Raw genomic sequence first — 17,105 nt, 5'->3', positions numbered from 1 at the left:
AACTCACAGTCGCTCATCTCCGCGCAGGTCACCCTACAGACGCAGTTCGCCGGGCCACTCCCAACGCCGATCTCCACGCCGATCTCCACGCAGGTCTCCGCGCAGGTCTCCACGAAGGTCTTCACGCAGGTCTCCACACAGGTCGTCACGCATGTCTCCACGCAGATCCCCAGCGAAGCAGAGACATTGCAGTACTTAGTCTCTCAATGCTGTCAAGCCTGCGCGAAGGCATTCCCGCAGGCCATCTACAACGCAGAGACGTCGCAGTACTGAGATTCTCAACAGAATGCTACATACCATCACCGACGGCGCTAATTTCAGAGACTGTCAGCAGATGATGAACCTAATAAAGGATCTTCAGGCCGACTACCTACATCAAGGGCATCAACGTCGCCTAGCAGATCATCACGGGAATCACCATTTCGGAATGTATTGCCAGGAAGGCAATCCTGCACTACGAGACGATTACCTACCTACACAAGGCGCCATACAGTCACACCACGCCAACCACAACGCAGATCGCTACGCAGATCTTCAAGGTTATTCAACCAGGACACGAGGTATCGTCACCCTAGAAGGGAAAGATCGTCGTCGGTACACAGACTGAAGGACATGTAATACAGTTCAAGAGGGGTACTCTTGTCCGAATTCATCACTGGCACGGATCTTCAGACTGAATCCAAGATTCACATAGATTGATATATCTACATGAGAAGACGCATGGCCATATAAAGATCCTCACTTTCGTACAGATCTGCAGATATTCTCACTAGCGGGGTTCAACAGCAGCCTTGCTACGGCTAGGAAAATACATACTCGTCAACGATTCCCTGAGCAGAATTTACAAGAAGTTCAACATTAATTCTACAATTACGACGCTTCATTGATGTATGCAGTCTACAAGCTGACAACGTGAAGATTTCAGTTGATCCTCTGTATAAAGGGCGACGGCATTATCTTCAAGACTGAAGTAAAAGTCACAGCAACCAGGAAAACAGCCTACCCACATCGATATTTCGGGCGTTTACAATTCAACCCTCGATACACGTGGTCACTCGTGTAACTTCGGAAGGCTACGGACAAGACCGACAATTGATCAGATATCAACGGCGGCACTAGATTCTACAAGGACCTTTTTCCTGCTACACCGGTGACGTCACAGCGCGGCTAGCCTAAGGAATCAAAATGCTTTATTTTGATTGGACCACGAGAGACAACGCCCTGCGCAGAGGTCAGACGTAGTTCACAGGTCAAGAAATGGGTTACAAGTGACAACAACATGTCAGCGAGCGAGGATCGCCTCAGTCCAGTTAGACGGGACCTACGTGATTTGGCTGCCTTCATGGGGTTAGAGACCTCCCCTGTCATCATTGAAGACGATTCTTCAGACGACTTGCAGCAACATACGTTGGCCCGGACTAAGGTGGCGGCAGCCAGACGACTATATATAGACTTCCCAACGATGGCAATCACAGAGTCGGACATCGCTTCATTTCCCTTACGGACACAGCAAGGGTTTGAAGATCGTAGGATATAGATACAAGTCTTTGTATCTCAAGCACTACTTTCTCCGTTATTACTACGAAGTGGCTGAGTCTGTTGTTTCTTTCCACGTCAGCACAAGACATGACACGCAAAGGGAGTCTACAACTAGCCCCACTACAGGTATTCGTGAATGTACAACTGGACAATCCGGACCCCTTCGGACTCTCGGACAGATTAAATCCATATTTAATATGGTGGACTCAGAGATAGGAGGGTCGCAGACACACCTAGTTAGCAGAGCTGGAATACAAGATGCATCTCCATGTGGACGCATCTCTCCAAGATTGGGGAGCACACCTCGACAACAATGTGTCAGCTGGGATATGGACCATAGCAGTGTAGATCTGCACTTCCACATGCTGGAAATGAAAGCAGTGATAAACGACATACTCCACTGGATCAGCATTTTGAAGAATGCTCATCTGACGGTACATACAATCACCTCCACAGTGACGGTCTACATCTACAGAAGGATCAACAAAGTCGGCGAACCTTCTGGACCTCTGCTTTCAGCTGGTCAGCATAACAGTCAGCCTGAATGTCCACATCAGAGTATGCCACATTCCAAGACCAAGAATGTGATAGCAGATGCACTATCTTGTCCAACGCAGCCATTCTCAACGGACTGGAGGCTACATTCAGAGATCTTCAAGCAGATCATACAAGAGATGGTAGCACCATTAATAGACCTCTTCGCCACAAGGGTCAACTGATAACCTTCGTCTCACCAATACCAGATCCACAGGCCTGGGCAACGGACACGCTAAGCATTTCCTGGCTAGGACTAAATGCTTACGCGTTTGCTCCACCAGCTCTAATACCAAGGGTATTGCAGAAATCAGTCAGGCGAGAGACCCACAACTACTTGGGGCACGCCTTTTTGGCCAGCGAGAATATGGTCCCCTATTCTCATACAAGACCTAGGACTGCCTCAACTGCAACTACCAGAGTGTACGAATCTACTAGTACATCCTCACACAAAGCAGGCGCACGGCAACCCAGAGGTGTTCCGGCTCCACGTATGGTCTGTATCAAGGCATGCTTGAACAAAGAGAGGATATTTCGCCAGGGCAGCGAAAGCAGTCACACTAGCTTTACACAAGTCTTCACGCAACTTGTCTGACGACAAGTAGTGACACTTTGAGACAAATGATACATTTCGAGGATCGACTTCATAACCATGATAGTGACACATCCACAAGTGGCGGACTACCTTTGTCACCTAGACAAAGAAAGCGGTTAAAAGGGTCAACACTCTCAACATACCTAGCGGCATTGTTCTCAGTTATCGCCATGAGGACGAGTGCAACTGACAAAAGTACCAGAGTTACTGGCCTTACTACACCCTTTTATTTGGAGGACCAACATCAGAGATTTAAAGCTCCGGTGTGGGACCTCAACGTAGTTCTACAACATCATTCTACGACATCTCACTAGTGAGATCTAAGAACCATTACAGAGAACATCGTGCATATGGGACTGAGATGGGACTTCATAGCAAAGAATCAACTGCCAGGTCATCCAGACAGACAGTTCCACGTCCCAACACTATCATCAGTCCTTGGACCACAAAGATCCAGGTCAAGGTGACGGAAATTCAAGTGTCTTTCCGTCTCGATCTAGACAGCGACACAGACGGAGGTCTGCCGCACTAAGATTTCAAGCTGGATCAGAACTGTCATACTACAGGCCTACAAAGCAGCAGGACTTGATCCTCCAAGAGTCTCCAACCCACATGCAGTTAGAGCTCTGGCGTCAACGCTCGCTCTACATGGGAATCGCTCTATCAGTACGATAATGGAGGGCTGCTTCTGGAAATGGGACAGGATGTTTGCCAACCACTACCTGAAAGGGAAGTCGCCACTGAGGACGGCTCTGGCATTCACCATTTCGGCTCACTTGTTGTAGCACAACAATTGACAGTCCCACAAAGGCGCTGAGACGGAGTCTCGCCCCTTTCATCTCATGACTTACAAAGCCTGGAGAGTTTTGCTTTAAGTCTATATGCACGTCTAATACAGACTAGCATAAGTAATATGACCCAGTACTTGTAAGGATACTTGTACAGGAAGGGTCGCTTCTCCACTTGGTGCTTGCATCAAGAGATGGAGTCGCAAAATCCACATAAAATGTTAACAGAAGAAAGGACCAAAAGTTAACTATTGTGGTCCCCCCATCTAAGGCAGCTGGAAGGACAGGGTCGCAGCAGCAGCAGACAGTGCCAACACGAAGTTCCCATAGGGGGGTATAGAGACGTAAATCACTACATGAAATCCAAAGTAGCTTGCCCGCCACCTTCTCCGTCGGATTCTACAAGCATTAACCATGAGTCAGGATAAGGAAAAATATGTAATTTTCTGAATAAAATTGATATTTTATACTTATCCTGACTCATGAGGTAAGCCCACCCAGCCTCCCCACTAGACACTTTGGATTTCCCTGGAAATTCAAGTGTCGAGCTCATAATCAGGAGAGAGTGAGGCATGTGGGGACGGTGGCGACACAGTTTCCCGCCTAAACGGCTGGGGAGATAACTCTTTGGAGGAGTGAATTTACGTCTGTTCTTTATTGAAGGGAGCTTCAATAGGAGATACAGGTGTTCCACTGATATCCGCAAGAGGAAGGAGACAAGCATTAAGCATGAGTCAGGATAAGTATAAAATATCAATTTTATTCAGAAAATTACATAATCATGTGATCACCCCATTTCACTTCACCACACCAGATAACCACTTCCACAAATAGCACAGTGGCTGTGCTCTTTATAAATCAATTGAAAATTAAGTGAGCCAGTGATTTCTTTTCTACTTTCTGTATACTTGGTATAATTTTAGTACCTCATGTCATATTACACATCATGAAACAAACAAAAACTGCCAGAATGTTAACAAAACACACATCAAAGTCAGTATGGCAGTCGATTACAAAAACGTCTTGTGTTATAATCGCTCTATCAAAAGGTTCAGGTTCGAAGAAGGGGATTAGTTAAAGGTCAAAGGTGTAAAATGGCCATAATGAAAGACATCTACATATACCATTACACTTGAAACCTGATAAATGTTCTGAAAAGTGGACTAAATACCGGTATGGCTGCTGTGCTTTGTAATTTTGCAATCTCAGATTTGATTGAAACCATTGATTGGAATGTACATTTGTGCTTGTCTTAGTTTCCTCTTGTCCAGTAGCGGAAGAGCAGACGTCAAAACCCGAATGTTTATGCTGGACAATGGGGCATGACTAAAGCTCACTTGGAAGCAACTCAGTAGAAAATATTCCTTATGGTAGTGAGCACCCCAGCATACGCAACAGTTTAAAGTCTACCTTAAAGACATAAATATCAATAATGAGTTTTTAGTGCTGATAACTATGACCTAAATCAAGATGAGGTAATTTAAATTAGCGCTTCACTCATTCACTAATCATCACTTAAACAGAAAGTCTGCAAGATATTCTTCATGATCTTATCCCAGAAAACTGCAGGAAACTCTTGAAATTGTCCAGGAAAACCAGTACATACCTTTGATGATATTTCACCTGCAAAACCACTACATACTTTTGATTATATACTGAGAGAAACAAATAAAGGATCACAGGAAAATTCGAGCGTTCCTTTAATATTTTCCAGTTTAGCGCTGTGGTGATGAAAGCTGGACATTATTTAAGGAACGCAGGAATTTTTCTGTGCTCCTTTATTTGTTTCTCTCAGTATATTTTACCTGGAAACCCGCTACATACTTTTGATGATATTTTACCTGGAAAACCGCTACATACTTTTGATGATATTTTACCTGGAAACCCGCTACATACTTTTGATGATATTTTACCTGGAAAACCGCTACATACTTTTGAAGATATTTTACCTGGAAAACCGCTACATACTTTTGATGATATATTCCTGGGAACCTGCTACATACACTTGAAGATATTTTCCTGGAAACCCGCTACATACTTTTGAAGATATTTTCCTGGAAACCCGCTACATACTTTTGATGATATTTTACCTGGAAAACCGACACATACTTTTGATGATATTTTACCTGGAAACCCGCTACATACTTTTGATGATATTTTCCTGGAAACCCGCTACATACTTTTAATGATATTTTACCAGGAAACCTGCTACATACTTTTGATGATATTTTCCTGGAAAACCGCTACATACTTTTGATGATATTTTCCTGGAAACCTGCTACATACTTTTGAAGATATTTTCCTGGAAACCCGCTACATACTTTTGATGATATTTTCCTGGAAACCCGCTACATACTTTTGATGATATTTTACCTGGAAACCCGCTACATACTTTTAATGATATTTTACCTGGAAACCCGCTACATACTTTTTGATATGATATTTTATTTTCCTGGAAACCATACTTTTGAAGATATTTTCCTGGAACCCGCTACATACTTTTGATTTTGAAACCCGCTACATACTTTTAATGATATTTTACCTGGAAACCCGCTACATACTTTTAATGATATTTTACCTGGAAACCGCTACATACTTTTTGATGATATTTTTTCCTGCTACATACTTTTAATGATATTTTACCTGAAACCCGCTTTTGATGATACATACATACTTTTGAAGATATTTTCCTGGAAAACCACTATATACGTTTGATGATATTTTCCTGGAAAACCGATACATACTTTTAATGATATTTTACCTGGAAACCCGCTACATACTTTTGAAGATATTTTCCTGGAAAACCACTACATACTTTTAATGATATTTTACCAGGAAACTGTAATGGACATATTTTCCCCACTGTATCTCTCACTTGAAGTTATTTTCATGAGGAATTGCAGCAAAATTTTGAAGATATTTTGGGGAAATTTCAACAAACTCATGATATTGCCAGGGAAACTTCAATATACATATGAGTTCATTTTATTGGTATTATGTCATTGACATGTTGCTGACTCACAGCTTGTGGGCAGGACTTACTTCACCTGATGCAGCAGCTGTTCACCTTCCCTGCTGGATACATGGAGCTAGTTGTCTGGAGACTAACATGATTACCTCCAATAGATTGGATTAGTTGTTAGTCATACAGCACCACTGTGGGAATATCTCTCACAGGTAATGCAATTACACATTAAGACTGGGATTCACTGCAAGTTTAGAAGATAATTGTTTTGTTTGTACAAGTGCTCTTGCAGTCGATAGTTTATGTTATTTCGTAATGACTCTTCAACCATAAAAATGGATTTTTGTTTCCCTCATGTATTTAAAAGTCAATGTTGTGATACAAATATATCTATATATAGTTTGCCTGGTTACTTCTCAAAAACTTCGCTGTATGAATCATATGAATTATGGATCTCATGTAGCTAATGTACTGCTGAAGCTGCCAGCTCCAGTCCACACCACTGCACACTGTTTCACTCCTCTCTACTCGAGTCTGCTCTGCTCCACACCACTGCACACTGTTCCACTCCTCTCTACTCGAGTCTGCTCTGCTCCACGCCGCTCCAGTCCACACCACTGCACACCACTCCACTCCTCTACTCTACTCTGCTCTGCTCCCTGCCGCTCCAGTCCACACCACTGCACACTGTTCCGCTCCTCTCTACTCGAGTCTGCTCTGCTCCACGCGACTCCAGTCCACACCACTGCACACCACTCCACTCCTCTCTACTCTGCTCTGCTCCTCGGCTGCCAGTCCACACCACTGCACACTGTTCGGCTCCTCTTTCACCACTGCAGTCTGCTCTGCTCCACTCTGACTCAGTACACACACCACTGCACACCACTCTGCTCCACTCTGCTCTGCTCCCCTCACTCCAGTCCACACCACTCCACTCCTCTTTACACCACTGCACACTGTTCCGCCTCCTCTCTACTCGAGTCTGCTCTGCTCCACACTCCAGTCCCACATCCACCTCTTTACACCACTGCACACTGTTCCGCCACTTTCTTCTCCATCTGCTGCTCCACACCGCTCCTCCTTCACACACACCACTATCCTACACCCTCTCCACGCTGCTCCACGCTGCTCCACTATCCTACACCCCTCTCCACGCTGCTCCACTCCTCTCCACTATCCTACACCCCTCCACGCTGCTCTTCTCTTCCTCCACTGCCTTCTTCTCCGCTCCACTACTCTCTATTCAATGCTGCTCCGCTCCACAAAACACCGCTCTGCTCCACACAGCTTCTCTCCCCCCTGCTCCACACAGCGCCACACCGCTCCTCTTCACCCCGCTCCACTCAAAAATTGCCAGTCGACGAAATACCTTAGTTGTGCGTGCAACGTTAAATTAAGCAAATAACTACTACTCCACTCGAAAGTTTGATGAAGTCGTGTTTCATCTTGTTATCTTATTTGAGAAGTTATGTCATGAGATATTTGTTCTGTCATACAGTGGTACTGTCAAGTAACTATCTGCCTCAGCTGAATCAAAGCCTATAACATCATGTTCATTTGTCACCGAGATAACACAAACAAGTTGATGACTAATGTTGTCAGACAAAAGAATTCTACTGTGAACATCTACTGTTTGAAATGAAAATGGGGAAAAGTTTTCTGATGTTACCATTTTAAGGGAGAGAAAAGTGTCCAAATGACTTTTTGTTTCATACTGAATGTAATCGTGACTAAAAAATGTTACCTCCGATCCACTGAAGAGAGTGTGTTATACTTCCAGATATTTTAGGAGGTGGTCAATAACAGAGTCAATAACAGTCTTGGACTCTACATATACATTAACGAAGATAGTCCTTTACTTATAATATTCTGCATTAAATTTTGGAAGCCCACTTCTGGTGTCCCCCGCTGTGATATTGCTAAAAACGCTGTAGAACTCAACCCTCAAACACACACACACACACACACACACACACACACCACCCTTCTCTTCCTCCCCCTTCCCTCTCTGTGGGGTTATTATTGACTATGAATCATTTTGGTACCCCTAGGATTCCAATAACAAGTTAAAACTTGGGGTGTTACAAACATTTACTTCCCCTGTCCTCCCCTGCACGTTCAGCCTCCTGAATCATCAAGCTTTGTCAGTGACCTGTAGCCTCAGATGCATACTCACTCACTCACTCACTCACTCATAGTGGATGTTCTCTATGATGTCTTGTGTTGTTAACCAGACCAAGTATATATTAAAGCACAGTGGAGCCATCTTACCTATACATATGGATATAAAATAAAAATATGTTTTTAAACTGTGAACAAACAGAGCAGAAAATAAGCAATATTCCTCTTCCGGTACTGACTATACAAACTGTTAAATTTTATGGATGAGTTTGTCTTTCATACATTCAAACTGTTATACTTAAATTTGATTGGAAAAGAGTTTGGTGAGTGTGCTGCATGTGGGGTATTTTTTTTATGGTAAAAGAAACATTGTTAAATGGATTTGAAACTCAAAATCACATGGATTTTTCCCAGCATTTCCTGTGCAGGTCCTAACCTGGTTCATTCTGACCATAATGCTATAGGGGCTGGTCACATGACCCCTATGAAACCCATACCATACATTACAGATTAGACTAAGGCTTAGTCTCTGAATATATATAATGTTGATAGTAACAAACAAGCCCATTTATATTGAAAAGGAGCCCTAGGGTACATTACAGATGTAAGGAAAGCTTCTGGAAATGTGCATTCAACAATATGACTAAAATACATCAAAACCAAAACATAATGACTATAGCCATGTGAAGTTTTCCGTGGTTTTTTAACTGTGTTTCAGCACCCCCATATTAGAATTGATCTGCAGTAACCAATGCTTGTCAGTAAGAGGTGACTAACAGGACCTGGTGGTCAGACTCGCTGACTTGGTTAACATTGTGATCATATCCCAGTTGCGTAGATCGATGCTCATGCTGTTGATCACTCGATTATTTACAGACCGCCACCATATAGCTGGACTATTGCTGAGTGCGACATAAAACTAAACTCACTCACTCACTCAGCAGCCTCATATATTTCATGACCAATGTCAAAAACTCTAGTACCACATAGAATTGTCTCCAGCAACCTGTGCTTGTCATAAGGGCCAAATAATGGGATCGGGTATTGCTGAATTAGTTGATACAAGTCACCGTTTCCCAGTTAAGTGGATTGATGCTCATGATGTCAATCCCTGGATTGTCTGGTCCAGATTTATTTCCTGAGTGCTTTGTTACACAACAAACCAAACAGAATGGTATCAACAGAATTATAGCAGACCCTTGGCAAAGTCCATGCGCTCACATTTAACCTGAATGGATTTTGCACAGAAAGATTCCAAATGCATTTTTGAAGTCCTTAGTATATGACATCTGTCACTGCAAACCAGGACTTTGACATATTTCAAAGATTTAAATGAGTACTTACAATACAACCCTAATTCCTAAAATATTTATTGGCTATCCAAAGGATATGTATACATTTGTTATGCACTGTATAATCTCAATACCAAATGTAAAATCGCGTAGCGTTTGGCTTGGTGAAATGGATGCCACATACATAATGTATTAAGTTTGGTAAATATTTCAAAGGTAAACTTTGATTTGTTCTTTTCTCCACATTCAGTGGAAATGGAGGTTCAGTTGCCATGGAAGCATGAGGTCATGAATTCTACCATGACGTCATGCATAAAATGTCGTGTTCCTCATACAGTTGTGCAGAACATTACTGATTTCTGGAATGAATGAATGAATTTGTTGGCATTATGATCCTGGCTTGTTTTTGTTAACTGTTTGATGTGTAGAAAGTGTATTAGTTATATATGCATTTTTTTAACATGTATGAGTGCTTTTCTAAAGAAAATTAGTAAAATCCAAATATACTTGAAAACATTTTGTTTTCATTTTGTCATTTGTCACTGGCAGATTTGTAAAGGAAATTTGTGAAGCATGCATAAATGACATCAGGAAAGAAATTCTATTTGAGGCCAGTGCTAATCATATGCTATTTATGTTGTGTTATTTACACGGTTTATGATTTCCCACAATGTAATAATCATGTATAATTATGCTGTATGGTCAAAATCCTACATTAGATGCAGCAAAGGTAGTTATAGGTGCCATGTTTAATAGCTGCAAGAAAAGTGTTTTCTCCACTGTTCTGCTTCTAATTGTTTTGATTATTCTCAGTTGTTGTCAATTGACTTGTCACATCATACTTGTCACTTAACCAATCATCCGTCAGTCAAGATCATAATTGACCAATCAGAGCTATTGATACTGGCATGTGACGGACCAGGTAGCATGGGTTGCTATGGTAACTGGACATTTTGGTGTCCAACTGGGCAGCTTCTGGGCAAAAGGATGACTCATTCATCTCAATATAACTTTCACACACCTACCCTCTAACAGCATAATGAACTCCTCCAATATCTGGTCAGTCCAATTATTGATTGGAGGGTGTGGGTGACAGTGTCAACTCAAGTCAGTCCACAGTGCTTTGATGTTCACAAAGTCTCTCTTTTATAGATAATTAGAGACCTCCTAAAAGGAATTTATTCATATCAGATATTTTATGGCACATCATGAGGCAAATTGTGGCTATTAAGAAATCCCAGTGTCAGTGGAATGCACATTTTCTGATCATATTGTTTCTTTGAAAGAAAGGACAACTGCAGAATCTTGATCATCTGCATTAAATGAAGGCAATCTCATGCATTTCTCCCTATTGTTATGTATTAGTGGTATTCATTCAGTGTTTATCTTTGCATTATGCTTCGAGTTTTAGGCGGAAGATATAGGTCTCATTTTGTCTGTGCATTGAAATTGACATTTAGTCACTCAGAGGTTATCTCCCTTGTTTTTATAAACTTTATGGATATATTAAGTTTGATGTTTTTCAATCAAGGCATTGTATTATGAGATTTCTATATTCCTTCTTTGGTATTAAAAGAAGAGGAGAAAGCTTCAAAAGAGGACATTAATGTTTTTGTTTGTCATGGTGTATTGGAATTTGTGATTATCGTTATTACAATTTGGACCAGGGTTGAATGATCAAAGCTCAGCAAAACATTCTGAAAGTTTGAATATTCTGTTGATTAACTCTCATGCTAGGAGTCCTTTGATGGACACATTATTCATCTCAAAATGCTGTTTGATGTGAAATGTTTTCCTACTGGGATTTTACAAGTGCTTCTTTTGTTTTCAATAGCCAACACAGGGCAACAACATCTTCAAACTCTGCTGACTCCATGTATTGTGTCAGTTGATGTTGCTGTATTGTTCCTGCAGGGAATGTATCAGAGGAATTATCCAATAACGGTCTAGAATTCATGGTTCCAAGAGATTAATTTTTTACTGTTGACAGGTTTTACTGTAACTAAGTTCACTGTCATTTCACAATTCAGGCTTGTTCACTAACCCACGCAACTAAACTGAGCTGAACACTGACTAATACACATGAAACACCTACCTGATTAACACACATCTAAAACAAGCACCTGCTTGACTGACTAACACACATCTAAAACAAGCACCTGCTTGACTGACGTACACACATCTAAAACAAGCACCTGCTTGACTGACGTACACACATCTAAAACAAGCACCTGCTAGCACCCCGACTGACTAAGCAAGCACCTGCTTGACTGACGTACACACATCTAAAACAAGCACCTGCTTGACTGACGTACACACATCTAAAACAAGCACCTGCTTGACTGACGTACACACATCTAAAACAAGCACCTGTCTGTTGCAGTAGATCCTGCAGTCTGGTGATGTCAGCTGGGAATGGCGTCAAGGCTGTCCACTCCTTGGCCACACAGTTCCACCTGTCTGTCAACCATGTTCAAGGTAATGTTACCCTGTCAACCCAAGGTTAACTGCTGTTAAACATTCAATCCCTGGACATTTGTTTGTTGTTAAACACTGAAGGCAGCAATATGATTGTGGTTAATTGAGTCAGTGATTGATATCATGAGCAGCAGTCCACACAAGACAAAGTGACCTGCTGTCAACCAAGTCAATCCATAGAGTCACCTCTTATAAGCAGCAGAGATTGCTGGGGACCTGTATTCTTACCCAGAATTTGCATGGGTCCAGTAATAACCCTCAGTGTTTATCTCTGTGAAATATGCTGTGATACTTTACATGGATGTTGCTCTCATTGGATGAAAATGAAATATTACCTAGAGATAAGACAGAGGGGCTTGTAACTCTAAAAACAAGCATCAAGGCTCATATAGTCAATAATGGGGTATTAGTACTATATAAGCTAGGGTGACATGCAATTTTATCATTGGTAATTTTGTAAATGAATCTTTGGGATTGAACAAGAGAAAAAAGGTGTTAAAGTAGTTGAAGAAATGCAACGAAGTAGTTGTTGTTCAAAGAGCATAAATTTGTAAGAAACATGACATATTTGGGTAATTGTCCAGCAATGTCCACTTCAAAAGGCCAGACAACTATGCACCTCCAACTAGTGCTGGGAATTGGTCAAAATCTCATAATTGATGATTGGTTCATTACAACCGATCAATCATCAAAAATAATTGGTTAGCGTCATTTATGAAATTTTCCTGATTATTTTTGTTAATGGACAAAAAAAATAAAGAAAAAACCCTGTAGTTCTTTGGTGTTTTTGCAAATTGCACAAAAGGCATTGGCAAATTTCACATCTTTGAAGGATGACTAGTAGGTTAGGAACATTAATTTCTTGGAGTCTTGAAGATAAATTCAACCATGACTTGGAACGAGCTTGTAGTGGTCATGAAATGTAACAGACCAAATATTGTTAATGCAAACAAGTGTTCCAGAATTGTTTGTGTTTGATTATGAGAAAACATGATCGATTGCTTGGTCGTTTAGTCACTGCGACCAATCTTCGATTATTTCAATTAATCGGACCACCACTACCTCCGACACAGGTTCCAGCCAGCAACCCCTACAGCCTGTACTTGACCTGGCCACAGAGGTGGATCAATGAGAACAGTTTGACCACCTCTGCATGTGTTGGCATCAACTTTTGCCTTTACAGATATATTGTAACTTAGTTCCATATTCTTGCAAACACTATTAGCTACATAGCCTTGAGACACTGTTTCTATGGAAATTCTCAAACCTATATATTTTGTTGTAGCCTGCAAAGACTCTCCAATGGATTTTTTGTTGAGCACCCCAGTGACGGATGGAGCAAAGCTGTGTGTCACCTACACCATGGACAGTTCTGTCATCAGAGTTCGACACCTGCAGCTTGAGACACCTGCTGGAACATCTGACTGAGACTGTGACACCTACACCATGGACAGTTCTGTCATCAGAGTTAGACACCTGCAGCTTGAGACACCTGCTGGAACATCTGACTGAGACTGTGACACCTACACCATGGACAGTTCTGTCATCAGGGCTAGACACCTGCAGCTTGAGACACCTGCTGGAACATCTGACTGAGACTGTGACACCTACACCATGGACAGTTCTGTCATCAGAGTTAGACACCTGCAGCTTGAGACACCTGCTGGAACATCTGACTGAGACTGTGACACCTACACCATGGACAGTTCTGTCATCAGAGTTAGACACCTGCAGCTTGAGACACCTGCTGGAACATCTGACTGAGACTGTGACACCTACACCATGGACAGTTCTGTTAGACACCTGCAGACTTGAGACACCTGCTGGTTAACACCTAGACTGAGACTACACCATGGACAGTTCTGTCATCTACAGGTTAGACACCTGCAGCTTGAGACACCTGCTGGAACATCTGACTGAGACTGTGACACCTACACCATGGACAGTTCTGTCATCAGGGTTAGACACCTGCAGCTTGAGACACCTGCTGGAACATCTGACTGAGACTGTGACACCTACACCATGGACAGTTCTGTCATCAGAGTTAGACACCTGGAACTTGAGACACCTGCTGGAACATCTGACTGAGACTGACACCTACACCATGGACAGTTCTGTCATCAGAGTTAGACACCTGCAGCTTGAGACACCTGCTGGAACATCTGACTGAGACTGTGACACCTACACCATGGACAGTTCTGTCATCAGGGTTAGACACCTGCAACTTGAGACACCTGACTGAGACTATGACACCTACACCATAGACAGTTCTGTCATCAGGGTTAGACACCTGCAACTTGAGACACCTGACTGAGACTGACACCTACACCATGGACAGTTCTGTCATCAGGGTTAGACACCTGCAACTTGAGACACCTGCTGGAACATCTGACTGAGACTGACACCTACACCATGGACAGTTGTCATCAGGGTTAGACACCTGCAGCTTGAGACACCTGCTGGAACATCTGACTGAGACTGTGACACCTACACCATGGACAGTTGTCATCAGGGTTAGACACCTGCATCTTGAGACACCTGCTGGAACATCTGACTGAGACTGTGACACCTACCTGACACCTGAATTCTATCATCAGGGTTAGACACCTGCATCTTGAGACACCTGCTGGAACACCTGACTGAGACTGACATCATAGACAGGGTTAGACACCTGCATCATCTTAGACACCTGCATCTTGAGACACCTGACTGAGACTGACACCTACACCATAGACAATTCTGACATCAGAGTTAGACACCTGCATCTTGAGACACCTGACTGAGACTGACACCTACACCATGGACAGTTGTCATCAGGGTTAGACACCTGCAGCTTGAGACACCTGCTGGAACATCTGACTGAGACTGACACCTACACCATGGACAGTTGTCATCAGGGTTAGACACCTGCAGCTTCTTGAGACACCTGCTGGAACATCCATGGACCAGTTGTCATCAGGGTTAGACACCTGCATCTTGAGACACCTATGTGAACACCTGACTGTGACTGACACCTATACCAGGGACAGTTCTATCAGGGTTAGACACCTGCATCTTGAGACACCTGACTGAGACTGACACTTACACCATAGACAATTCTGACATCAGAGTTAGACACCTGTATCTTGAGACACCTGACTGTGACTGACACCTATACCAGGGACAGTTCTATCATCAGGGTTAGACACCTGTATCTTGAGACACCTATGTGAACACCTGACTGTGACTGACACCTATACCAGGGACAGTTCTATCATCAGAGTTAGACAGCTGCATCTTGAGACACCTGCTGGAACACCTGACTGATACTATGACACCTACACCATAGACAGTTCTGACATCATGGTTAGACACCTGCAGAAACACATGACATGACGTGGGTGTTGTCAAGTTGAGGAAACATAACACATGTTATGAAAATGGGATATTCATGCAGGCAGAGTTAAAGAAGAAGAGTTTTCAACTCAGTACCAATGATGGATGTATGGTTGACAGACAGAAACACAAGCGAAAAACTCAGGTCACATCATGTAGGGTGTGCTGGCATAAAGTGCTCTTATTTGGCCCAAATCATCAATACGGAAAAATAAATTCATATAAAAATAATATAATAGATACTGGAGAGTATGGATTTATTTCTGTGACACTATGTAAGTCTTACATTTATTGGCAACATGAAAAAAAAGTATTCGCTAATGATTTACATAATTTAAATATGTCATTAGCTTGAAGTTCAGATATATTAGAAACATTTATGTCATTGTGATTAATATATGTGTATTTATAAAGTTGATTACTGACATTTGTACATTGTCAATCAGACAACATCCTAAACATCTTATACAAATAAATAGACAACAATTTTACTCTGAATTCTTTCTGAAAACTGGTTCAGAAGGCTGAGTTGTCCAAGGCATCACAGTGCAGAGTTGCTTCCCTTGGGCTTGCCAGAAACCTATGTTCATTGGTTTGACTCCTGGTCATGTGTCTTGGTTTGTCAGCTTCATACCAGTCCTTGTGCGTTTAACCAAAGTCGTCAACAGCTGAGATATGTATCACTTCGGGCTTCCTCACACATAATACTGATACGGAATTATATATCTGGGTGAGTGAGTTTTGTTTTACGCCGCACTCAGCAATATTCCAGCTATATGGTGGCAGTTTGTAAATAATAGAGTCTGGACCAAACAATCTAGTGATCAACAGCATCAGCATCAATCTACGCAATTGAGATACAGTGACGTGTGTCAACCAAGTCAGCAAGCCTGATCACCCGATCCCGTCAGTCGCCTTTTACAAGAAGTATGGGTTACTGAAGGTCATTCAAACCCTGATCTTCATGGGTATTATATATCTGGCGTACAAACAGTTTTGTTAAAACCCGACACTCACTCACCCATTCTTCTTGAACAGTACTGGATCAATACAATAAATAAACAGAATTACTTAAAACGCTGATTTGATGTGCTGTTGACAAGTGCATTTCAACTACTTTGCTCTAACAAGATAAATGTACTGCAACCAGTACTGAATGTCCATTAAAAAAAACCCCCAGAAATCCATACCTTATCTGTCTTCACTGAAGCTCTTCTAAATACCACTGGAAGGCACAGTAGTTGTTTGCCCTGTATGTCACACTGAAGGTTCCCTGGAACTTGGTGAACAGATTGTTAAATAATTCACTGCTTCACCTTGGGGCTGACCTGTCCATACAGTTGTATCCTTTGGAGGAACAGCTATTTTGCCAAACACACAGGGAACTATTGGTCTCACAAGCAACAATGATTGTATCC

General features: G+C 42.2%; 1 protein-coding gene and 1 long non-coding RNA gene across 3 annotated transcripts in view; one reads left to right on the top strand and one right to left on the bottom strand.

The window, feature by feature from the left end:
- The window catches only part of LOC124288284, a 47,064-nt gene extending 32,979 nt beyond the window's left edge, over positions 1-14,085 (top strand). The window contains exons 6-7 of the mRNA XM_046724801.1: positions 12,218-12,312; positions 13,598-14,085. Of these exons, the coding sequence (XP_046580757.1) occupies positions 12,218-12,312; positions 13,598-13,740 (238 nt within the window). The 3' untranslated portion in view covers positions 13,741-14,085. The remainder of the gene's footprint in view (positions 1-12,217; positions 12,313-13,597) is intronic.
- LOC124288285 lies at positions 14,001-15,670 on the bottom strand. 2 transcript variants are annotated; one of them, XR_006901410.1, is made up of 6 exons: positions 15,611-15,670; positions 15,282-15,532; positions 15,156-15,219; positions 14,769-14,834; positions 14,619-14,672; positions 14,013-14,068 (listed from the first exon to the last, which is right to left on the bottom strand). It is a non-coding gene; the product is annotated as an uncharacterized LOC124288285 (long non-coding RNA). The 2 variants fall into 2 exon arrangements; XR_006901411.1 differs by lacking the exons at positions 14,769-14,834; positions 15,156-15,219; positions 15,282-15,532 and having other exon boundaries at positions 14,001-14,068; positions 14,619-14,688; positions 15,611-15,649.
- Between the last annotated feature and the right edge of the window lie 1,435 nt (positions 15,671-17,105).

The sequence above is a fragment of the Haliotis rubra genome, unplaced genomic scaffold, assembly GCF_003918875.1.
Source record: "Haliotis rubra isolate DU_JTF1 unplaced genomic scaffold, ASM391887v1 Scf414, whole genome shotgun sequence".
Classification (NCBI taxonomy): domain Eukaryota; kingdom Metazoa; phylum Mollusca; class Gastropoda; order Lepetellida; family Haliotidae; genus Haliotis; species Haliotis rubra.
Note: the sequence above shows the minus strand (reverse complement) of the source record. Positions and strands in the feature narration are given on the sequence as shown.